The 24,886-nt window shown below is 39.8% G+C and overlaps 2 protein-coding genes across 7 annotated transcripts in view; one reads left to right on the top strand and one right to left on the bottom strand.

The window, feature by feature from the left end:
- Window positions 1-15,365, top strand: part of iqsec3b (IQ motif and Sec7 domain ArfGEF 3b) — a 48,392-nt gene extending 33,027 nt beyond the window's left edge. The window contains exons 6-15 of one of the 2 annotated variants that reach the window (XM_020612327.1): window positions 60-221; window positions 1,420-1,542; window positions 5,608-5,774; window positions 8,751-8,890; window positions 9,042-9,173; window positions 9,315-9,414; window positions 9,910-10,068; window positions 10,170-10,262; window positions 11,384-11,427; window positions 12,495-15,365. In XM_020612327.1, the coding sequence (XP_020467983.1) occupies window positions 60-221; window positions 1,420-1,542; window positions 5,608-5,774; window positions 8,751-8,890; window positions 9,042-9,173; window positions 9,315-9,414; window positions 9,910-10,068; window positions 10,170-10,262; window positions 11,384-11,427; window positions 12,495-12,914 (1,540 nt within the window). In that variant the 3' untranslated portion in view covers window positions 12,915-15,365. The remainder of the gene's footprint in view (window positions 1-59; window positions 222-1,419; window positions 1,543-5,607; window positions 5,775-8,750; window positions 8,891-9,041; window positions 9,174-9,314; window positions 9,415-9,909; window positions 10,069-10,169; window positions 10,263-11,383; window positions 11,428-12,494) is intronic. The other variant, XM_020612334.1, reaches the window with a different exon arrangement.
- ptprq (protein tyrosine phosphatase receptor type Q) overlaps window positions 13,721-24,886 on the bottom strand; it is a 43,489-nt gene continuing 32,323 nt past the window's right edge. For 4 of the 5 annotated variants that reach the window (XM_020612284.1, XM_020612301.1, XM_020612317.1 and 1 more), the window contains 14 exons: window positions 23,893-23,966; window positions 23,683-23,782; window positions 23,301-23,429; window positions 22,186-22,230; window positions 21,557-21,583; window positions 21,301-21,382; window positions 20,144-20,234; window positions 19,917-19,993; window positions 19,548-19,682; window positions 19,208-19,333; window positions 18,042-18,187; window positions 17,705-17,840; window positions 16,312-16,435; window positions 13,721-16,230 (listed from right to left, as the gene is read on the bottom strand). In XM_020612284.1, coding sequence (XP_020467940.1) covers window positions 16,193-16,230; window positions 16,312-16,435; window positions 17,705-17,840; window positions 18,042-18,187; window positions 19,208-19,333; window positions 19,548-19,682; window positions 19,917-19,993; window positions 20,144-20,234; window positions 21,301-21,382; window positions 21,557-21,583; window positions 22,186-22,230; window positions 23,301-23,429; window positions 23,683-23,782; window positions 23,893-23,966 — 1,330 coding nt within the window. In that variant the 3' untranslated portion in view covers window positions 13,721-16,192. The remainder of the gene's footprint in view (window positions 16,231-16,311; window positions 16,436-17,704; window positions 17,841-18,041; window positions 18,188-19,207; window positions 19,334-19,547; window positions 19,683-19,916; window positions 19,994-20,143; window positions 20,235-21,300; window positions 21,383-21,556; window positions 21,584-22,185; window positions 22,231-23,300; window positions 23,430-23,682; window positions 23,783-23,892; window positions 23,967-24,886) is intronic. The other variant, XM_020612292.1, reaches the window with a different exon arrangement.

Here is a 24,886-nt window from a genome sequence, read left to right as displayed (position 1 = left end):
TGTTACACAAATTCACTTTCTTTCTCTCTCTTACACACACCTGTTTGCTCTCTGTGTAGGAACCCTGAGAGAGGTATCCATTTCCTGATCACACGTGGTTTTGTCCCAGACACGGCTATTGGAGTGGCTCACTTCCTGCTGCAGAGGAAGGGCCTGAGTCGACAGATGATTGGAGAGTTCTTGGGGAACAGCAAGCTGCAGTTCAACAGAGATGTCCTTGAGTGAGTTCACAGTTTTTTTTAAATATAATCCAACATACATACAACACTTTTAGATTTTTTTTTAGCTTTTTAACAAGGTTATACATTTGTACCACTTTCCAATAAGGCGCCCTTTAGAACGTTTTTTTTATTCTAACTGATGGCTTTGTTAAGTTCAATAAATTATTTACTAGGCTTTATAAATCAGTTATAAACCATTAATGGGGGTACTCCAGCAATTACATTTTCAGTGGTCAAATTCCAAAAAATTCTTGAACATACATTTCAGAGAATGCAACAAAGAAAAAAGGCATTATACATTTTCACAGGCTAAGTAGTAGACATCGTAAAAAGTATAGTGACCTTAATGTGTGAAATTGGTAGAGTGCCCCCTTATTAAAACATCTTCTCAGTTGCTAGGTTGTGAAAAAACCCTCCTGCAGTATGACACTTTCTTTGTCTTTTAGCAAACTCTTGAGCTACCCCGTTATAGAAAAGCGTGGTAGATCATCTGGAACAAAATCAATTTATTATAATCAACTTTATTTGCTACTTTACTAAATTACTCCTTGGCCCCTTGACATGACATCATCTCATCCCAAGGTCCATTTAACTGCTGTTCTAGAGCTCTTGACTGCATCAATGTAGATAGAGATTCAGGATAGAGAGGCTTTTTGCTGAGGTGGTAGCAGAGACTAGAAATAGGTCACTGCATTGAACACACACAGACACACACATACGCACACAGGCACACACCCTCACTTTCTTTTGCACAGACACTTGTATACACACATGCTGCACATAAATGGCCACATGCACAATATTGTGCATAGTACTCCCACTGCCAGAGTCTGCCCACAGCCTTTAATGCACCTCTCTTTTGCTCCCTCACTCTTTGCATTTCATTATTTCAGCCTCTCATCCCTCTGTTTCCTTCCATTTATTTCCTGGCGTGTCATCATGCCTTTTCCAATGATGTTTGCAAGTATCTGTGGGTGTGAGTGCACAGGTTATCTCTATGTGACTCTTCAAGGGCAGTGGCTCCATAATGGAAGTATGACTGTAAGAAGATTTGCCATCAGCACTTGGATGCTCTTGTTACACATGCACGTTCACAAACACACACATGCTGGCTTATTCACCTTCTCTTTCTCAGTAACACACTACAACTAAACCTAATCTCACCCTCCTTTCTCTCTTGTTTTCTTTCTGTTTATAGTTGTGTTGTGGATGAGATGGATTTCTCAGGCATGGAGCTTGATGAAGCCCTAAGGAAGTTCCAGGCTCATGTCCGTGTTCAGGGAGAAGCACAGAAAGTGGAAAGACTCATCGAAGCCTTTAGGTGAGACTCTCAATTCACTCACAACCAGGCCTCACTGACTAACAGGCTCTGGCTTCACTTTTTAATACAGTATCACATATTGAGCAGGACTGGTAAGGGCACTCTGCACTTTTTAAAATAAATAGACCTTTCTGCTGAGGCCACCTGTGCAAAATAGAAAAACAATAACACATAACTAATCTCACGTATTATGCAAATACACAAAAACAAAAGATAAAGTATTTTCCGATTTCATCTCAGATTTGGGTGGCAGATGTATCAAGTATGGCATACTAATAGACTGACTGTACAGATGAAGTGTTTAACTGGGTCTGCCAGCTCACTGCAGCAGTCTCTGATGAGACCAAAACCTTGTATCATTAATAAATTACACAGATTGCCTGTAACCTTTTGAGGAAACCTCAGCAGTGTTTGATTGTCAGCCAATCATAACGGAGATCTGAGCTGCAGGCAATCAGTGTGTGTTCCATCAGCCCAAAAATAAATGTTCTACTTTACAACTCTCTACCCTGGATGGCACTCTTTGGCTATATCTTCAGGCTTTGAAGACTCTTTGTATGTCCTGGACAACTGAGAACCTATTTCCATTCAAAATGATGCATTAATATGTATTAGTGCGTGTTTGGTACCCATGAGGTATTAGCTTAAGTTGGTTTTCTGTTCATTTTGTCACTGCCCCCTAGTCACTTAAATCTATGAGTCTATGAGTCATTTAAATACCAAGAAGGCATTGTAAGGCCTGTTTGCACTCTCCCTTTGCAGCTTTGAGTGAACTGTGTATCTTTGGCTCTAGTGAACTGCTCAACAAAGAAGTGTTGCTATTTTGCCTTTTGACTGAAAATTGTCTGAGGCAAAAACAAACAGAAGTCACCAGACAAATAGGTTCTGCAGTTGGCACCTCAACCCATCACTGACTGGAACTGTCCTTGAAATGTCCTGGTAATATCCAACAATTGCCCCCAGGACTAAAAATGCAATAAAAATGCCCATCATTGTTTTCTCTTTCAGAGTAATTGGTTGCATTGCAGTGTACATTTAATCTCCCTTTGCTGATGTGCTGCTCTTTTCCCCTAGAATACCAACAATGTGACCAGCAGGATATAAGCCACTACCCCTTTGAAGTCATTATCCAAGATGTCATTTTCCATTAACCAAAATTGCTAATTCAGTGTTAGAGGTGTGTATTCACCATATCAAATGTGCTGCCTGTTAATTTTCTTCCACTACTTTTCTGCAGTCACAATATGTGGCCTTTGCTTGTCTGAGCAACTGACCTTTCAGTGTTTTTGTGATCTTGAAGCTTTCTTCTTAAGGATAAGATATATTTTTCTATATTTTTCTTCAGTAAATCCAATGAAAATATCAAAACCATGAAGGTCCCTTTTTGAATACATTCCATCTCTCCTCCCCTGTCTGTGGCACACAGCCCTACATTACTATTATAGACTTAAGTATTTAACAAGGACAAGAGTCTACAGTCATGCTAGTGGCTCTGTGAGTCTGTATACTATATATGCACTATATTATGTACTTTGAGCTCAGTGTTAATTTCACAACGCATCCTCACAGTGACAGTGTTAAAATGTTGGTGCTTAGCAGGCAGGCTAGTGCTTACAGTGTTCACCATGTTAGTTTTGTGTGTTGTCACTTTAATTGTTGTTAATTAGCAGAAAACACAATCACCAAAGCACAGCTGAGGTTGATGAGAATGCCAGTAGTTATGCAGAAATAGTATTTGGCCATAAACCGCAGTACTGAACATATTAAAATATGGATCTGATGATGCCGTTAGATGAAAAGTCAAAGCATCACCAAAGTGCCACATTTGATTCTGAGGAGGATCTTTGTGTCAAATTTTGTGAGAATAGAGCAAATAGTTGTTGAACTATTTCACTCTGTACCAAAGTGAACTGACAAACATTGCCTTCCTTAGAGCCATGCTCCAAGTGTGGTGAACAAATATATTTTATAGTTATTTGTTATAGTTTTTGGGCAACATTGTAGCTCTATATCACAGAGGAAGCTGTGGCAGGCTGTAGCGACACAGACAGTACTTGTTAGAAAGATCAGTTCTTTGTTGGTTGTAGTCTTTTCATTTGATCTGTAAACATATGAAGAATACAGGCTTTAAATGGCCCTTTCCATTAAAGAAAATGTGTTTTACTAGAAGCAAAAAGTAGTAAGGGAAGCAGTCATAAGACTTTCCCTCTGTGCTTCTGATTTGAGGGCCAGTCAGAACATGCTGAGTCCCCTGGGTGCAGAACACAATTTTATCAGTGATCTGAGGCAACGCTCTCTGCAGCTGGAGCTGTGACCATAGGTCAGAAACATTCAGGGTTTATCGGAATAGCCGGGCGTCCAATGCCATGTCTGTTACATAACTGTTGTTATGTCATCTGTTTGAAGCATCTTGTACTCTTGTCATGAGTAATTCTTTTATACAAATGGGTATTTGTGCCAGCTGGCATGCAACTTCCACATGCAAATATAAAGATTTGGTGCTTGTGTTTAAATGAACTGGTTACATAAGATGGAGAACTGTGCTTAAAGATGTGTGAATGAAGCACGGACACACACACACATGCCCAGTGCTTTATTTAATCACTCAACTGTTTCCTCACTCAGTATATAAATGTGCACACATATGCACTTATACATCTATGCATACATGTAGCCACACAATAGATCTTGCCTTGTATTCAGTCTTTGATGAATTACATCCAGTTGGCAAATCAGGAGGTGAGTTTGTGCATGTGTCTATGTGTGTGCCTGTGCTTATTTTATCAGTAGAGGTGTCTGTGCAGAGCAGGATTTCTCCCTAAAGCAAAGGCATTTACTACTGGGCTGCAGTCAAATCTTACACTGAGTTCTCTGGCCTTGGATCTGGTGTGGGGTCTGAGAAAAGAATTTCTGGTTGCACAGGTTTCATATATGGCATCTAATTTGCATACTCCCCGGGAAGTACAATAGTCCTGTGCTGCTCTCTTGATGTCTGCATCCTGCATGGCTGCAGAAGTAAAATCCCTCCACCACTGAAATGGCCCACTGTGTAAGTGACAGCAAGAAAGACAGGGAGGGAGCTGTGGAAGATGAAGGGGTGGAGGTGAGAGTTCGTGAAGCCTGGGGATAGTGATGGAGCAAAGCCAATCCAAATGCAGCATCTCATAAGCAGCTTTACCTTAGGCCATAAATCATTTTGCACTGTCAAATGTCTCCTATGTCCTGTCACTTTAATTGATGGCAGAGCAATGGCTCATCACATCTGAGTAGAAGTTAGAGTAGTCAGTCTTCAATCATAAAACAGTGCAGGCTGCATAGTGAGATATCTGCCTTAAAATAATCTGAATACCTCAATCTCAGAAAGAGCACTTTTAAATGCCATTTTGTATTTTGTCTTTATAACAATTTGTACTGATTTCTCTTAACAGTGCACTCCCTGATTTTTTTTTTTTACTGTGCACAACTGCAACCCCAGAAATATCAAGATTTCCGCTTAGTTCATGTTTATATTTTGAAACTCAACACACTAGCAGAGAGGAAATTTTGGGATGCGGGAGAGCAAGTTGGCACATTAACAAAGCTAGGGAATGCATCGTTAAGTTTTGGTACACTGACTTCAAGCCTGAAGCAACAGAGGTTCTAAGAAGTGTTTTTAATATTCAGTCCGCTCTCACCAGTTAGGTGTCTGGTGCACGAAATATTAAAAACACCTCTTAGAATAAAGCAATACAGTTCAACAGCAGTACCAACTTCAATTTCTGAAATGACCACTTGTTGAATCAATGCATTTTTAAAACAAAATCTCTTAAACAAACATTTTAATATTAACCTCTTTATGAAGGTAGGATTTGTGAATTCTCCAGGATGCTATTTGAATGATCACTGGGATTTCAGTGCTGCTGATGGCCCTTTGTCATATTGTATGTTCTGCATCTCTGAAACATTTCAGATAACCAGGACACTATTATTCATTTAAGAATTGACAGAGACATTTTTTTTTCTCTTTTTCAATATCTTTTTCAAATTCATGATGCGCATCTCTGTTGTATTATTTTTTCTCAACAGCCAGAGGTACTGTATGTGTAATCCTGATGTGGTGCAGCAGTTTCACAATCCTGATACCATCTTCATCCTGGCCTTCGCTGTGGTCCTCCTTAACACTGACATGTACTCGCCCAACATCAAACCCCAGCGCAAAATGGGCCTCGATGACTTCATACGCAACCTAAGAGGTTAGTGTGTCCCTATGCACAATCTGTATGCATGAGTGAGACAAAGGATGAGTGTTTACATGGAGGTTATTTGTACTTCATATGTCTTTTCAGGGAGTGTGAGTTGTCTCTGTGGACAAAGCTGGTATATTGAATTACAGACATGCTTCAACATTTATACTAAGAGTAGAGTATCTGAACTGAATTTATAGAGAGATACATATGTCAGAAAGAATGATAAGGAATACAAAAATGGAGCAAAGTGCAGGAGAAGTCAAAGTTTTACAACAAGCACTTTCTTATCAACTCACCATCAGTCTTTTGAGTGACAGCTTCTTTTAAATGAATGAAGTTACTCAAGGACACAGCAGTTGCTTGCCTTTGCTTATTACCATCAGTAGTGCAGAAGGCGACTCATGATATCCTAAATTCAGAGCTCTACCTCGGAGACGGTGCCGTCGAACCATTTAATTGAGTTTCACATTAGATTTATTGATATACATTTAGGTTTTCTGGAAGAATCTCATCACCTGCGCTGTGCTCACAGAGGCTCCCAAATGTACAGATGGGTGACAAAGGAAAAAATCAACATAAAGTGTTTCAGTAAGGTGTTGAGCTGCCATGTGCCTCGCCAGGTCTCTGAACCGGAGGGATGAACACCATTCTTTCAAGAGATATTCCCTGAGTGGATGTTTTGATGATGGGGGTGGAGATGCTGTCTAACACATCGCTCTGACATCTCTCAGTTGAACAGGTGTTCAACTGGGTTGAGATCAGGTGACTGTGAAGGCCACAGCATGAGTCACATCATTTTCATACTCATCAGATCATTCAGTGACCCCTTGCGCCCTGCGGATGGGGCATTGTCATCCTAGAGGAGACCACTCATTTATTCAGGCTATTCAGGATTAGCAGTCTGACTTCTATGTGTACAATTTGTTTTTCATATAATATTGCACAACTCTGTTTTCTCCTTAGTCTGACTGTAGTGACGATTTCTGTGATCTTCTCAATTGTGACAATAGAACAACTTCCAGGACACAATGACAGCACACATACTGGCATAAAGGCACTTTTTTTTTAAATTCATAGCTCTAAACCACAAAATGAAATCAATGAAATTATCTCTGATAAAACGTCTATGAGCACACACACAGTCAGTCTCAAATCCAGTGATATAGTTAGGATCTCTATCAGCTTCCTGCAGATGTTGTTAACCTTCCCAGGGGTCTAGCGGATGATATGATTTAATTTGCAATTTAATGTAATGATTTAATTTACAACCAACAATAATTTACAACCATAATCTACAACTGTGAATAATAAAAACATTCAGAAGATAAATGTCAATGGACCAATTCCAAAATGTGTCCGTTGATGGTCTCATCATACTTTCATAAGAACCGACTTGTAAGTCTTGATCATTTAATTTCCAGTTTATGGAGCCATCTGCTCTCTCTGTTTGAAATACTTCAGTATCTGAAAGCTATGAAACAGCACAATGCAGGTTATCTTTCAGGGGGCTCTTTCTTTTTAAAGCATTTCTAGACTGCTCCGTGCCCTCAGTAATGTCCCTGTGTTATGTCCTCTTGGACCATTTGTTGATATCTCATCCTTGACAATGGCCTCCTACAGTCGTTAGGTATGTTATTTATTTACTGTGTCATGCACAAGGAGTATCCAGTGGAGTTTCTTAGAAACAAACAAAAGTTATGGTTATGTTGTAAAGCGGTCTTCTTCTTCACTGCTTGTGCTGCCACATTATTACATTTTTGGCACGTTTTCACCAACTGTCAAACAGAATAGCACAATCCTGGGAGAGGAATAGGTATTGCATTGCCAGCGTGTCCAGTTTTGTTCAAAGCTACATATACTGTACATGAGCCCAGCTGCATGCACAACACAAAGAAACATGCAGGCCTGCCTACAAAAGCATACTATAGCACCACCAGTGGTCAAAAACTCTACAGTGTACTTTTAAGCCACCAGCTTTTGCAATGGTGGAATATTTGTTAGACGACATAACTTCTTACACTTAACATCACATTGCAAACAAAGAACTTTGTCTCTTAAAGATGCTACAAATTAAAACAAGTTTTTTTTTTTTGAACGGTCATCCGACCAGATGAACCCATTGGAAATAAACATTTTACTAAAAAGTGCAGCCCTTAAATAATCATATAATGAGCACTGAAGCATGAAATGGACAAGTAAATCTCATAGCAAAGTTTCTCTGTGCATCTAAAGATCTTTTGATTAAATTCTGCCTCACACAGCACTATGGTTGTTTTTCATTACATTCATAGTTTAGGTTTCTACTAACATGTTGTCTTCTCTGAGTTGACTATATGCTAAACCTATTTCGAACAGAGATTGTCCCATTGTAGCTTAGCAATCGTAATTATAGGCCTATCAAGTTTTTGACTCCTCAGTGCATGAAACTGTCTGTATACATGGGGACTAGTAATATCGACACCTGGTATATAAAGATTTGGAAGGGTGGTGTCATTTTTAGCTTTTCCAAAACCAAAAACACAAGAACAAAACTATAATGGTTGAAAGATGCACGATTTAGAATGTGTGCACATCAGCTTAGTCCTTATTGGACTAGCTTTAGTACAAGTTGATCCTGTTTCTGTATTTCCATGCATCCTCAGCCGGTGAGCATGTTGATCTAATGCCTGGAGCTGCTTTAGTCTTTTAGCACCATACTATATATGTCGCCATCATCTACATTTTTAAAACCCCTCTTACAAGATTTTTCATTCAGAACAAGTCAGGTGGAAACATCATCAAAAGGCCCCTGCAGGCACTTAGCAGTAATGTCCCAAAAGAACACATATTTTTAGAAGTAGCAGTAGTTTGCCACTAGAAATGCTAACAGAAGATTCAAAGACATCAATTTTAGCTCATTAATATGCACATTTATTTTAAATTTACCCATTTCTTGTCTTGATAGTGATGACTTGTACATTATATGGGCCTTTGCTCTATCAGGTGTGGATGATGGAGCAGACATCCCAAGAGAGATGGTGGCCGGCATTTATGAAAGGATCCAGCAGAGAGAGTTCCTCTCAAATGAAGACCATGTCACCTATGTGAGCCGTGTAGAGCAGTCCATCCTGGGCCTGAAAACTGTAAGCGATATCTATGTTTGTGTTCAAGTAGCTCCCCACTCCCTTCCGTACTTATTTGCACAGTCTCTTTTCTCTTTACCTTGTATTATTTCACCGCACTCTGTCATCTGTTCTGTTTCTCATCTTCATGTTTTTAACCTCACCTCTGTAGATCCTCGCTGTGCCCCACAGACGTCTGGTGTGCTGCTGTCGTTTGTTTGAGGTGCCTGATGCCAACAAACCTCACAAACAGAAACTGTCCCAGCTCCAGAGAGAAGTCTTCCTCTTCAATGACCTGCTGCTGGTAAGGATTCACCACTAAAATGTGAATGCTCTAAATAAGCATGAGAAATAACATTTTCCAGCCAGTGCAGAACATAATCAATCTTGACATAATCAAATATATGTTAATTCAGCCATGCTGTGCATTATGTATCTACTGTAGATCCTGAAATTGTGTCCCAAGAAGAAAAGCTCAGCCACATACACCTTCTGTAAAGCAATGGGTCTTCTGGGAATGCAGTTTCACCTCTTCAGCAATGAATGTAAGATGCTAAAGCAGAAGTTTATGCTCAGTATGTTGAGCTAACTGTCAGGGGCATAACAGCACTGCTGTCTGGCAAGTCTGGGTCCTGACCTCCTCTGTGATATCACATGAGTCTCTTCAGACCTTATAACTGTGCATGAACTACAGTATGCATGGGCTTCTAGCTTCTAACTGAAGCTGTGTGTGACCTTCTTTCACCCTCACATTCTGCCATGCTGGCTGCTACTCTGGTTCTGTTATGTAATGATATCGTGAGCTTTTCATATCAATGATAAATATAGTCACATTTTAATATCATGAGATCTCATGGCACAAGATCTCCTCACACCCCTACTCATAATTGAAAATTGTAATTTATGGATTTATAAATGGATTGTCTGATGATAAGCTGAAGTAGGGAGCACATTAAAATTTGATCTGATGATGACACTAGATAAAAAGTCTGAGAATCACAAATGTTACTACTATCATCTTTGTTGGGGTATCTCCTCAGACTATGCTCATGGCGTCACCATGCTGAGCCCGTTTACCTCCGAGAAGAAACAGCTGGTGAGTTTCTGCTCCCCAAGTGGGGAAGAACTGAGGAAGTTTGCTGAGGAGCTCCGCGAGGCTATTGCAGAGGTCAATGAGATGGAGCAAATACACATCCAGTGTAAGGAAAGAACACACACCTCTACATATGCCAGTGCAAACACATACTGTACATACTTGACTGCATAGGGCTAGTTGCAATCTGTCTTTTTGATGTTTTAGGGGAAATGGAGAGGCAACAGGGCATCCAGCCACATGGCATACACACCAATGGTGGGCAAGTGGACACACACACAGGACACGGCTCTCCCTCAGGTGCTGATTTTGCTCATGCAGCATAAAATGCATAAGCAGACATTAGTCATCACAATGCATACAGTACATTACTAAAGGGAATGGAGAAAATAGGACAGCTTCACAGAAGTGAGGCACATAAAAATGCACACTGTAAAACTTTAACTGTTACTGTTGCTGTAATTGCCATGTTTAATATTAAAGAAAGAACCTATGGCAGCACTCAAAGAGTGCAAGGCAGCTCAATTTCCCCATAATGCCATTACACCTAAAAGCAATATTCCCAGGCGGTTTTTCCTGAGGTTCTACCTCAGTAGCCTTTGAAGATACATCAAATCTTTAACACCCAATTGAATCAGTAGCATTTCAGCTAGAATTTGTTCTTAGATGCAAGTCTGAGCACTGTTTGTGGTCTCACAGTAGTGAGTTTTACGTGAGCCCATATTTTGGATCACCACATCTGGAATAGGCCTTTTATTTGGATCCAGATCATGCTTTGGTGTCTGGTAGATCTTACATGGAAGTTATGGTGCAATTTTTGCCCAAGCCTTGTAGGTATTATGTATGGAGTTAGAAGCAAAAATATTGAAATTGGCCCTATCTTCCAGTGGTGAAGAATCCATTAAAAGATTCAGTTCAATTCAATTTTATAGCACCAATTCACAACAAAAAAACATCTCAAGGCACTTTTCATTATAAAGTCTATGATCAGCATCAAAATTTAAAGGATTTTTCGATTAGAATCTTACTTCTTTTGTGGAGCTGCAAATTGTTATTTTTAATTCTTTTGTTACAGGTCAAACCAGTGGTCAACCAGCTTTCTTACACAAAGTTAGAAGATACAGGAAACGACTAGTTTGGCTCTGTTTGAAGATAACAAAATAGCCTACTGAATTTAGTTACCTTTGAACAGAGCCATCTGTTTCTCCCTCTTCGTGGTACAGTGGCTTAATGCTGTATATACACTACAGACATGAATCATGTCATCTAACTCTTGGCAAGAAAAAAAAGTTTTTCTGAACAAGTCATTTAAATAAATGACAACCCCCTCTATGAAGACCTGTATTGAACAGTTTTGACATTCTATATATGAATCTGAAACCTGCCTGTTAACTTACATATAGAGCTGTTTCTCCCCACAGGCCAACAAGATGCATATGATAAAACTGGCAACAACACAGTAGAGGTGAGTGCCAAAGCTGCTGTTGCCTCCCTCAGGTAAGTATCTGCATCGTCAGCTCTGTGGGTGTGGTTTTGTATGTGAGCGTGTGTGTGGTTAGACAGGGATTGTGCTTCATCCTGAACAAAAAATCAGCTTTATGCTTTGCTTTAAAAGAGCTTCGCCTGAGGCATATCCCTACTATGCAGCTGAGGATACAAAGGCTGCTGAGAGGAGTCTGCTGTAGTGGTGTTACAAACAATCTCTTTGTGTGCCTCATGAGTGGAACAGCAGCCACTCTACTCACTATACAACGTCCCTTCTTTCATCAGCTGTTGCTTGCCAGTCTTACTATATAAGCCTTTGCAAGCCACCATAAGCCTGGCTGGCTCCTAGAATACATCTACAAAGTCAGATAAGCTTGATACTGTTAACAGTGTGTTGATTGTGCGTGGGTGGATGTGTATTTGTAAAACCAGCCCTTCCTCTAAATAAGCATAGTGATAGAAGCTGTTTCCTGTTTCCAGTTTTCTCTGTTGTATTCCTTTACCAGTTTCTCCTTTGCCTCTCAGTCAGACCCTTAGGATTGTAAATTACTGTTAGTTAGGCAGACACCACGCCCTCGGTGTCACCTTTCTCCTCTCCTGATGCTCCCTTTATCTTTTAGCTTCTCCTTCTCTCACTCATTGATAATATTTACACACACACACACACACACACACACACACACACACACACACACACACACACACACACACACACACATATACACACAGACACAAATCTGAAATCCCAAGACTTCTCTGACCAACATCTCTTCTTACCCTGCAACCCTTTCCTCTTTCTGGGCTGTGTGTGGGGTGGGAGGTGTACAAATGTGATTGAGAGAAAGAGTAAATCATATAAAAATCTTGACTGAAAGAAAAAGAGAGTATTTGTGTATTTTGCATGGCCTCGCTCTGCATACTACATGTCCGCATGCCTGCATGCCTGCATGCCTGCATGCCCACGTGCGTAACACACCAGAGGGCTGCTGTAGAGGCTGCGTTCAGGCTGGTAACTCCTCATGCGTTCTCTGACTGTTCCTAAACTAGGTGTCAATTCACAACAGGCTGCAGACCTATCAACTGAGCCAGCCCAGCACTGAGTCCATGCCTCTGGCCCTGACTGCACCGCCCGCCCTGCTAAGCCCTGTCCAGTCAGGGGAGCTACGCCCAGAAACACTCATTCAATGCCAGCAGATTGTCAAGGTTATCGTGGTGGACCAGAGTGGGCGGGGGAGGATGGAGGCCTTCCTCAGCCAAAGCCCAGCCACCCATCACCTCATCCAGTCGGCCATGTCTACACCTGTTCATGTCAAAGAGGGGGATGGCCCTCAGCCACCCCTGCCACCTCCCCCTCCACCTTACAATCACCCCCACCAGTTTTGTCCCCCTGACTCTCCCATGCCCCTCCACCACACTATGCCTCTCACCCGCAGGCGCAACTCCAGTGGCTCTCGCAGCATCGTCTGAGTCATCTACAACTCAGAGAAGGCAGACATGACTCAGACACACAGTGACTGGAGCATTACTCGATTCACTTTGAATGGTAAAAGAGCACAGCAAATAAATGAAGGGATAAGTCACATGGAAGGACAAAGGAAAAGGAAAACACAAGAATCTATTCTTAGCCTTGACCGAGCAGTGTTTGTACTGAACATGGAGTCATTTCGAAGTACAACTTCAGTTTTTTTGTCTCTAACTCGTCACCCAGTAGCTGACTGTGTTGTCTGTCTAGAGTTCATGATCGTTAACATATCCTGTGACTTTGCATTTTGAAATGTCACCTGTCCAACAAACCTGTCTGTGAGCTATGATGATGATGGAAATGAGGGGCAAATGTCAGAAAAACAAACTCTGGCAACCATGACAGGACAAAACTCAGTTTTGTTTGGCTTTCTTTCAAGATATTGATGTGAAGTTCACATCTGTTTGGTCCAGGTTTTCACTTAGATACCAAACTCGGTGAGGAAATTTTCAACCCAGCTAATCTCAACAGTGTAATCATTCTTCTTCTCATCTCTACGTAATGTGAAGAACAGTACCAGCTTATTTGTTTCCTTCATTTTCTGAGGAACAGATAATTAGTATGTTTAAAAGAGAACATCTCTACCACACTTGACATCTCTACCTTGTCATGTATATGACATTGCTGCTCACTAAAAGTAATCTAAAACCATATTCTGATGACAATCACATGTTTGTGCTTCAATCTCATGTGTTTTTCTGAACTTGTGTGCCACAGAATCAGGGCAGTCACACATTACTGGGTGACTGCCCTGATTCTGTGGTGTTGTGCTCTCAGAAAGGTCAGGAAAGGATTTGCAGCACTGAAACATGTAATCTGCACCTCTGAGTTGTACTGAGAGCTATGTGTTTGTTTACTGTGTTCATTCTGCTTACTCATGGGCAGTAGGGAGTAGAGCTGATAATTCATCCAAAACAAGGCAAAAACAGGCAGGTGAAGCCTTTCTCCTTCTGTACATTTACTCCTAGTAGGTTACCTAGTATGAATATCAGTGTTACCTTTGGATTTAGACAGTTTCTCTGCCTTAGTCTGCTTTAGTTTAAACATGAATAAAAATACAGGGCAGACTAAGTTCACCCCAGAGAAATACTACTCCCCTCTAATGTATTATGTTATTCCTTGCACACTGAAGATGTTATATAAGCAGAGATGCATTCCTTTACTGAATGTGAAATCAGGGGGAAAACTGATGATGTTCATGTAATAACTGTTGATTTCATTACTGTGTCATCTGTCCAGTATTGGTAGTTTGAGCCAGTTTGTACAGCAGATCACAAATCATCCGACTGGCACACTGAACATGTCTTGTACCTTTTGCACCATAGAATATATTGGGCATATTGTAAATAGGTAATATAGATTTATTCTGAAAAAGTGATTGGTTTGACCAGTGTGTGTATCTAAATATGTATTTGTACAGAGAAGATCTAGTTTAAAAGAAAAAAGGCTATTATAGTTAATATTATTATTCACATTTAATATTGCGGGTGTCCTAAATCCTAACGCTATGAGAGATGGGAAACAGGCAGCTTTTATAGAATACACTCCAGTTACCATGGTAACACATACAGATTATTATAGATTTGCATTCATCATTAAAATTACCATATATTATTACAGGATTATTAAGAAATAGTGTCACCTGTTAAGGTATGTAAAGGGCTATGCTGTATTAGTAAATACATACAGTAAATCACAGCTCACACACTCACACACACACACACACACACACACACACACACAGAGTTCGTGCACTTAGCTGGCTGTTTATTAGGTAAGCCTAATTAAAACTACACCTCTCTAAAACTGTTTCAACAAAAACTACATCTGAGCATCTTCACAAAGGGAGGATTTATTGTAGGACTGTTGTATTAGACTACAATAATTTACTGGTGTAGCTAATAAACTACTAACTTAGTGTATGTTATACAGGCACACACACATGTTCACACCACACACACACACTGATGTAAGTACACAAACATGAATATAGCTGCCAAAGCAACAATAAATCCAGCGTAGATTCATCTTAGAAACCGCTTGATTTCTCCAGTCAGCAACTCCACTTAGTTTACCATAAACTCTGACTGACATGTACTATACAGCATGAGATTTCTTTTTGTTTTGCTTTTTAATTTAATGTACAAGGGAGGAGTCTAATTTTATAGTTGTATCATTATTGTCAGGGCATGCTGGGGTGATTGATGTCATTTCCCCCCTTTCCCCCTGCTTTCTGCCCAAAACATTACTCCTCTGCCCCGCCCTCTCTCTGGTTGTCATGGAGACACAGCAATTTGCATCCTCACTATGGAGCACTATCATTAATCCTTGCACCCTCACAATATTTCTAAAAAAGGAGATTTCTTAAGGATTAAAATGTTTACTAATGGAATATTTCTAATTTTTTTTCTGTTTGAAGAGAATGAAAGAATAAAGTAGTTTTTACTCTTGGCCTCAGACTGTCTTGTCTATAATGATCCTCAACTGTTGCAGCTCTGCCAGCCCCTGTAATGACCCAATCTGCACCAGGTGTGCAGGGAGGACAGTGGAATGAAAGAGCTTATGGGAAATCAGTCTACAATGCTGTTCCTGTGTCCTCCCAGCACACAGGGTTTGAATTCATTCATTAGAGGATGAGTTTAGCCGCACGGCAATACTGGATTTTGTAAAGTGTTTTAGTGTTAAGTATCAAGGCCAGAAAAAAATACAACTTGCTTTATTTTTGCAAATCACACTTGAGAAAGGATCAACACCTTGATGTAGGCAGAATTACGAAGAAAATGAAAAAAAAAAACCCAACATTTTGGCTGAATAAATTATTTTACAAAAACAAATGATATCAACAAAATAGAGTAATTATAAGACAAAGTAAAATCAATTGGTGCAAAGTACCTGTAGTCTTATGCATATGATAGAGCTCTCAGTCACCTCATATTTCTCTTTCACCCCATTCTTCCTGAAATTCCTTTTGTTTCACTCACTCTCTTTGAAAACAAGTACACAAGAGGTTCAGTAAAGGGAGGACTGTGCTGTGAAATGGGCTGAAGTGCAGCAACAAAGCCTTAGTCGACTGACAAACCATTCAGTTCAGACTGTGCTGTTCACCTCCCGATTCGCCTACACCTTGCTCTCGACTTTGCATGGTGATGGTGGTCTCACACAGGGTTTGTGCTCAGGGCACATCCCGGTGACCTCCCGGCATAGGTCAGTAGTCAGTTTACCCTTACATAGTGGTCTCTTCCCATTCCAGTTCGACATCACCTGTAGACCAGCACACATGTATAGAGTGAGCACTGTGCTGCACAGTGTTTCTCTGTGTGTTTTGTTGTTGTTGTTGTTTACCTTCCATTGCATCCAAGGAGTCCATCTTCTCCAGAGCAGAATAGCTGACAAACCAGATGGACTGCCTGTTGCCTTTGTTGTTTAGAAGTTCCAGGGTACTTTGGTGCAGGAAGATGTACTGGGCCTGACAGCACACACAAGGACAGATTTGTACCTTCTGACGATTCAGACAGCAGAGCAGATTACTCTATATTAACTCCTCATTTGGTGCAGTATTAAGCCTTATAATATCATATCATTCCTTTTTGGGGTATCCTAGTGGCCGACACCGACCATGTCAACTTGAGTTCAACATTTTTGTCAGCTCTCCACTGTCTAACCTATGTACAAGGAAAAAAGGTCTTAAACAATAATAATAACAGCAGCAAATGGCCTATAACGGCATAGTGGAAAAAGCACATGAATTGTGGATCTCTTAAATGTGATCAACATTATGTAACTTGAATTGTCCTACAGAGCTGATTGGCAGATTAAGCAAGAAGAAAACATTTGCAGATGCAAACTTGGACTAAATTGTATGTGAAGTGCAAAATAATATGGACCTTAATGTAACAACAGCTACAACAGACATGGATGAAATTTTATTTCAAAATGACAAATGTTGCTCCCTGCAGTCAGCTGTCTTCCTTCTGACATTCTTCAAAATGTAATAACTTGAAAATAAGATACGGATCTGATGTGTGCTGTCATTAGATATATTATAGCCTATTAAATCATAATTTACAGCAAATGTATGTTTGTATAACCTGCCTCTTGACGTCATAGTTTATTACTGTGATCAAGCTTTTTAATACCGTTTTATTTTTAAGTTGAAACATAAATGAACACACATGAAATTCTAGCTATTATCATTCATCATTGTCATTCTATTGTAAAAGCTATGTTAAGAGCACAACAATAAAAATTACACCAAATAAACTGTAAATAAGAAGTGGTTCTGCAGGATCTGATGGACATTCACCATAACTTTAACAGTTGTCTTTGTTTGCTCTTCCACATAAGTGGTTTATACATATAACATGATTAACTACTAAGCATTGGGTCCCTGCAGACACTAAGACACACACCAACAGTCCATAAATAATGAATGAGTGGGTTAATGTTATCATGCTGTTTCAAGAGGGGAATCCTGTTCAACATATGCCTTTAATCCACTGCCAGATTCTTTGTCAAAACAAGAATTTTCCAGATACTTCGCCATGGGGATGGGATCACAGCAGGACATGAAGTAAAAAGTAGGACAACTACACTTCCCTTATGAGTCTTCGGTGATGCTTAAGAGTAGTGGAAACACTTGAGACAATGCAGTTTTTTAATCTTTTGTTTATTTTCTCCAGGTTGTGAAGTTTAAACAAAGGAATAAAATATACTGTTTTATTTGATGTGAACTCACCAGATTCTGTACCATGCACATCCTCTCACTGCGCAATTCAGCCACCAGGCCGTAAACATCCACAAAGTCGTGATCTCTGATGTGCTGAATGAGGTGGTCTAGAGCGATAAACACACCTGTTCTTCCCACACCAGCACTGTGGGGCAGTGAGAGAGCAATTATACTCTGTGATGCTCAGTTACATTTAAATTACTTTAATACCCCATTTAAGCCCCAAAACACAAACTTTTTATTGTATCATTTATAGTAATGATCAAAACCAAAGTAATTGCTGCACTTCATTTTTGAGAACATTACAGTTATTTACGTATGCATTAGCACAGAGGGGCCACAGTACCTGCAGTGAACCACTATAGTGCTGTTGTCATGCCTGTGGGTTCTGACAGCTTTGACAAACTTAATGAAAGTGCTGCAAGACTCCGGGACCCCGTGCTCAGGCCACGATGTGTAGTTGAAGTGGTGAACCAGAATGTAGTTCCCATACTGCACAGAGGATTTTATACAAGAAAGAAGACAGGAAGTTAAATTTCATATTGGTACTCATAATTCCTTCATTATTATGCAAGTTCCAGTGTTTACATAGACAGATGAAAGGCTTTTCTCTTTGCCAGAAGTAAAATAGAGTTTTGTTAGCAAAAACGTACGGCATAGCAGTTCTTAAGGATTAAGTCCAATGATATTTTCAATTTAAATATATACAAATATTAAATCAATTCTGTTAGCACACAGTTTATTATCATTTTCTTGCTCTATTTTTTAAATTCTCATTGTTGTTTTCTGTTCGTGTTGCTTTGCAAGATGTTGACAGCCTCTGTACCGTAGTCAAATTAGTGTATGTTCAAACATACTTGGCCATTAAAGACAATTTTGATTCTGATTCTAACAAGCTTTGTCTCTGCAGCCAGAGCTTGATATAACTTATTTCATTGTGCTATGGATCTCCATTGTGTTGTTACTATTAAAACACATCACTGTGCTGCACTATTGCACTGACAGACATGTTCCTTCATTAAAATGAAGAATGGCAGTTTATTCTGACCAAACCAAGTCCCCAACAGATACACAATTCACTCCTGTTCCAATAACACTGGTTAGAAACTCCACTGCCCAGCAGCTAAAGGAAATAAGTGAGCCTTTTTAAAAGTATGGCATGTACAGTATTTTCTAACCCATTTTTAAAGATCTTTAGTAGAAGGTCTGGGCTGGGGAATGGACCATAGTGGAAGTGGGAGACACATTATTTAATTTTGCTCTATTCAGAAAAAAAATCTACTTAAAACCAGCTTTATCCATGGTAATACCATGGTATTGAGGACATTTTGCCCAGGCCCCACTTTCTCACACATCTTCAAAGGGCTAGGTAGGACTTGGTTTCAGGGTTACGTTTAGAGTTAGGCAATTAGTTATAATGACTGACATTAGGGTAAGGAGTTAGGAAATGCATTATGTCAATGAGAGTCCTATAAATGATGTGCGCTTGTGAGAGGTTATTAGCTCAGTTACCTTTTCTACTTTCAAAGTCCTGACAGTCCAGTCAGGAAAAACCTCCTCTGACACTTTTGAAATTAGAATGTCACTAAACACTGACATTGGCTTGTTGTCCTCAGGCCAGTACCTGTGACACCGAATCTGAAATGTCACACACATACGCACACACACACACACACACACACACACACACACACACACACACACACACACACACACACATAAGACTTTTGTCTCAGGGTTGTAAAAGCGAACAAAGGAAGCCCAGCTTGTTTTATGAATGGTGATAACAGTCATGTTTCATAACAGTATGAAAATCGTGTAGTATCATAATAGTATCAAATCAATAACGCACTCTGCCTTTTTCGAAACATTGTGTGAGCATGGCGATAGTGCGGGTTCCTGTTTCCCAGATCATCCTCCAAAAGTCAGCGACAGTGCCAGGCAGAGGACCCTGGGTGGCTATGAACTCATTGGGACACAGGTAGCCCTTAGGACACAGAAGAAGAGCCACATGTGCAAGCTCAAAAGTCTACAGTATGTATGCATCTACTGTATCTTTCTTTTACTCTCTCTGACAGAATCAAAGAGCAAATATGTATATAGAAATGTGTAGGATGTTTTAACAGCTACATAACTAATGTCAAAACCTGATAATGACTCAAATGAAAGAAACACTCCAGATTAAACATAGCTTTTTGAGCAGCTACTAACTGTTACTCACTGAGATGAAGCTGGCATTGATGTAGTCAGAGCCAGCAGGGCCTTGATCTGACAGCAGCTTCACTCGATTGTTGTTGTCTGAAAACATTACAGTGACAAGAATGTGATAAATTCATGTGAAATGCAAATGTGTTGGTACCTGCAATTAATGTTAGCGATAAAGCACAGATATATATTTGTTGTTGGCTTCATTAGTCTGGAAGATAATTTTGTTGCCTGACCACTTACAAGGTTTGATGTTGGGAAAGCGATTCTTGGATTTGTTCCACGGCAGGTCAGCATCTGTCGTGGCCAGGTCCTGCAGCAGCTTTGGGAGCTCCTGGGTATAGATAATATAACAACCACTGATCATATAACCACACAAAAATGAGGTTAAATGTACTTTTAACTGTTCAAAAATTTGTTTTGGACTTAAGGATGCAGTATCTAACGTTTTTCAAATATTTTACTTGGAAAAATCTCCACAACCTGTCTTAATGTGGAGAGGTGCTGTCGAAGCCTCCTGTGACCCAGACTCACTGAACAGCACCAGCAGCAGTGCAAAGATATTAGCATGTAAAAGGCTTAGACTGGGACTGACCTCTCTAACCAGTTAGTGATTTTCAGTTATTTCTGCTTGATCAGAAAGTTTTGTTTTCTCATTTACTGTAATTTCATAATGACAAATATCTGAAGATCTGGGCAGAGCGTGGCAGATCGTAGTAGAGCATAGTTGAGATTGGAGAGGGAGCGCTGGGCGGAGCAGAGTGGATTGAGTTTGACTTTTAGTCTAGTGCTAGCTTAAGTTACATACTGTAGCTTTAATTTAGTGATAAAAGTAAAACAGAATTACAAAATGTTCAAAGATTTAATAAAATATCAAATGGTTTGATTAAATTATTTATCACACTCCTTTTGACTTGTTGTTACATTTAAGAGAACTCTTAAAGGCCGTTTAAGTTGGAAACAAACTCTTAAATTCCTCTAACTACGTTTATACTGTGATCTTAGATGCAATAGGGACACAGAGGCAAGCGTGTACCTCCTGACATGTCTTTGACTGTATATGACTAGTCATAATGAATAATAAAGAAAGAAATATGTATAATTCATAACAAGGTATTTTTAGAACAGTATTTGCAGCTGCTGCCTTCTTGTAAGATTTTCTCTCCAATTGCTTATTTGATAAATTGCTTTGTTTTGTATTTTGCCAGAAAAAAAGAAAAATGAAGCACTGATTTTGTTTTCAATTTCCATGCACCTTCACTGTCTGCATTGAAATCACTCTGATTATCTGTATTTTGCAACTGATTGTCAGTTCCAGGCAATTCCATATTTTTATCCCAATATTTATACACACTTATATGTTTGCTAAACATGGGTCCAGGTAGCAGGCAAACCCTTACAGCAAACTCTTCTTGGAACTTGGCATTGTCGTTGGCACACAGCTCCTCTACATGCTGCAAAAAAGACTTCTTACTGATGGGCCTAACAAAGAGAGGAATACACTGAATATAAGGTTCAGGGAGAAATGTGCAAAAACCCTATAATAATATGATTCTTGTAAGTTACACAACATGTAATACTGAGCAGTACAGAACATGCTGATCTATGCTGCAGCTACTGTGTGCACATTCACATTATGTATTCAGGATGACTTACTTGAGTGATTTTCTGTAGCTGAGCAGCCTAGACAAAAATAAACAGCGAAAATCAACCAAAATAAACAAATTAACTCAATAGTCACAGCCTGCACAATGATATTTCTGTCCATGAAGGCTTAACTGATCCTTTTTGCAGAGTGTGAGTGATATTATATGTTTAATCAAAGGATTTATTACCATTTCTAATCAAATCCACTTTGATTTCACACTAGCACTGATGCTTCATTCTGAAGGAATACTTGAACATCATTACACTTGTGGTTATTTCCCTGTAGCTTGTGCTGCTTTGCATTACTGAAGACTTGTGGCTCCACAAATCCTCAGCTATCGATAAAGCTTACCATTTGTGCCCTCTAAGACCACTAAGCCTTCCAAGCAATTTTGAGATAGTGAGTGGGTAAACAAATTAAAATGGTCTCAAGCACAGGAGTGTCAGCTCAGCTCTACAACCCCTGTCAGTGATGGAGGAAAAGGAACAAGCTGCAGGCAAAATGCTGATTTCACTGATTCATTGAACTGTTGACATCCTCTAAAGGTTTAAGTGGGCAACGAATGCAAAGTGGAGTGCAACATGCAAATAAAATACACAGCAAAATGTGGAGCACACAGAGCAAAAGCCCAACTTACTGAATGACATAAATGTCTTTCCGCCTAAAGAAGAAGGAAGAATACCTGGCGGGAGAAGAGCGCTCAGTAAGTCAAGGTGACTCAGTGCATGTGTCTGCATGCAAGGAAAATTATTTGTGCAATCGGTGATTGAAAAAGTGGGTTAGTGTAATATGAACTGTGCTTAGAAAGGTGGTGTTTATACAGATCTCAGCTCACTTTCCAACACATGGAGAGACTCAGGTCACAACAAAGCAGAGAGTCACACTGTCCTAATGAAGTCAGTCTGAGCTTAGGAGACAGCTTGAGCAGCTTAAGCACAACATGCAACGGTCAAAAACCTTTATTTTTTAAGTATATGACTGCTAACATGAGTGGATGGCAAGTTATTCTCAGGATCTGCCTCTTTATTCAGCAAGTGTGACTATGAAGAGCCACTGCATACAAAGCGATGTCATCTTCAATGTTTAATAAGACAGGCAATATTTGCTCAGGTATGGCCTTTATATTATATACTTAGTAATTCTTTCAATGCTGATGCCTATTGTTTTCTTAAATGAACATTTGCAATTCATAAAAAAGCTAAAATTGTTGCAGTGCCTCTCTTTTCTCACCTCTCCTTAACCAGCATTGACCTTGATACACCACAATTAACACTAAATGTGACCTTGATTCCTCACCTGATGCAAAACTGTAGCTTGAGGAGAAAGAACAGCTTGCAGCATTTGCTGTCTGTGCATTTGTTTGTGCCAGAAAAAAAAAAATCACTAAAAACAGAAGAGCTAGACGCTTGAATTTGTAGGAGAGGGTGGTTACAGAGATGGAGACAGGATGACTTGGCTGTTCTGCAGAGAACTGAAGGTAAACAATAAAGCCACAATGATACTGTGTTGTATATTAGTACTGCAGCTTCTATTTCTGCACATACTACAACACTATAAATGTTTGTGCTGACAGAAGCACATATCAAATTGGCTGCAGATATCTTTCCTTTTTGACATGTACTTAACATCTTACTTGGAACAGCTAAATCAAGCCTCAAATCATGTAGTGTGCACCCAGCCTCCGCTGCCAAAAATGTGTGTGTTATATTTGGCAGGGATGCTTTTAGAGTAAAAGTAAGCACTGAAACTTACCGGTTGAGTTTCTCCTGTTTCAGGTCCAGATCTGTCACAGTGATCAGCTGATCCAGTTTATACTTGGTCTCTATGATCTCTGCCTCTCTGGGTGAATAAGTCCCTCCCTCCTTCTTGCGTTGATGGATCCTGATATTAGATAACACACACATGCCAACCAAACAAATTAGTTAACGACAAGGTAAATACGAAATTAAAATGAATAAAATGGAAACAAATGTATAAAAGATTTTGCGGTGCTCATTTAGCCATATTTCAACAGGTGTTTGCACATGGCATGTTTCTTGTGCATTAATTTTAAATTGCAAACAATACAAACAATGCAGTGATTTGGCAAATGTATTAATGCTTGGAAATGAATGAATGCTTTTTGCCATCTTACCTGACTGAGGCACAGATGATGATGATGAGTAACACAACTAAGAGGACGGACAGCAGAACTCCTAGAATAATCTGCTCTTGTTTAGTCATCAGCCCGATTACTACAGAGAGACGGAATTGGCAACATCACGCAAGAACAACCATGAGGACTATATAGTTTGTTATACTTTCAATTTTTGATATAGAGTAATACAGGGATGACTAGAAATACCTGCAGTTTTGACATGCAGTGAGTACTCAGACTCTGTGTGTTGGCCATTGATGTTAGTCGCTCTGAACTTAAACCTGGCAAATATATATATAAAAAAGAATGTTATTATAACATGTGTAGAGCATATACAACTGTCACTTTTTAAACAGAGAATGTGACGGTATGTCATGCTGTGTTGAATGTTGGGATGGTGAATGGTGGTAGGGAGGTGCTGTATTTACCTGAGTACATTCTTGCTTTGTTTGTCTAAAAGTTGCTTAAATCATTTAGGCCTCACTTTACTAACTGTGGTAATTCAGAATGGATAACTTAGCTGACTGTAGCTAACTTCTAGCAGACCTAGAGATCCCGTTGATGGGAGTGACAGACTGAAAAATGACTCTGCACCCTGATCTCAGCTCTCAGTTCACGAGCTAAAGCTAGTTAGCAGCTGTTGCCAGTTAATGGAAACACTGCAGATGAATCAATTTCTCTCATGTCTGTGCTCAAACTGAACACTAAAGTGGACATTTGGATGTAGTTGAAGCATCCGCTATTCTATTTGGCTCTATGGGATAGTATTAATTTTTTTAAAATTAGCTTATGTATGTAGTGTATATCTCTATGATGCATAATGAACGTGATGTCACGCTCCTGCCCCTCTTGCTTCCTGTCAGGCTTTTATTTTCTCATCACTTCCTGTTTTGTTTCACCTCACTTTTGGCCCTTTTATTTACTCATCATTAGTTCACCTGCTCCTTATTGTTTGCACCTGTTTTTCCCTTCTATTTAGGCAGCGTCCTCCCACCAGGACGCTGCCAGATTGTTCTAGACCCCAGCTCTGACTCTCCAGCATTTATCCCTTGCCTGACTCTCTGTGTTTGACCTAGGATTACCGTTTCTTGACCACCGTGTTTTGTCTATGCCCTCTCAGATTCAGATCGCCTGCTGTGTACCGACCTTCTGCTTTTGTTCCCCTTGACCTCGAGTTTGGATCCCCTGGATATACCTGTCA

This window comes from Monopterus albus, unplaced genomic scaffold (genome assembly GCF_001952655.1).
Source record: "Monopterus albus unplaced genomic scaffold, M_albus_1.0 scaffold5.1, whole genome shotgun sequence".
Taxonomy (NCBI): Eukaryota; Metazoa; Chordata; class Actinopteri; order Synbranchiformes; family Synbranchidae; genus Monopterus; species Monopterus albus.
The sequence above is the reverse complement of the archived record's forward strand: the minus strand, read 5'-3'. Positions and strand labels throughout refer to the sequence as shown.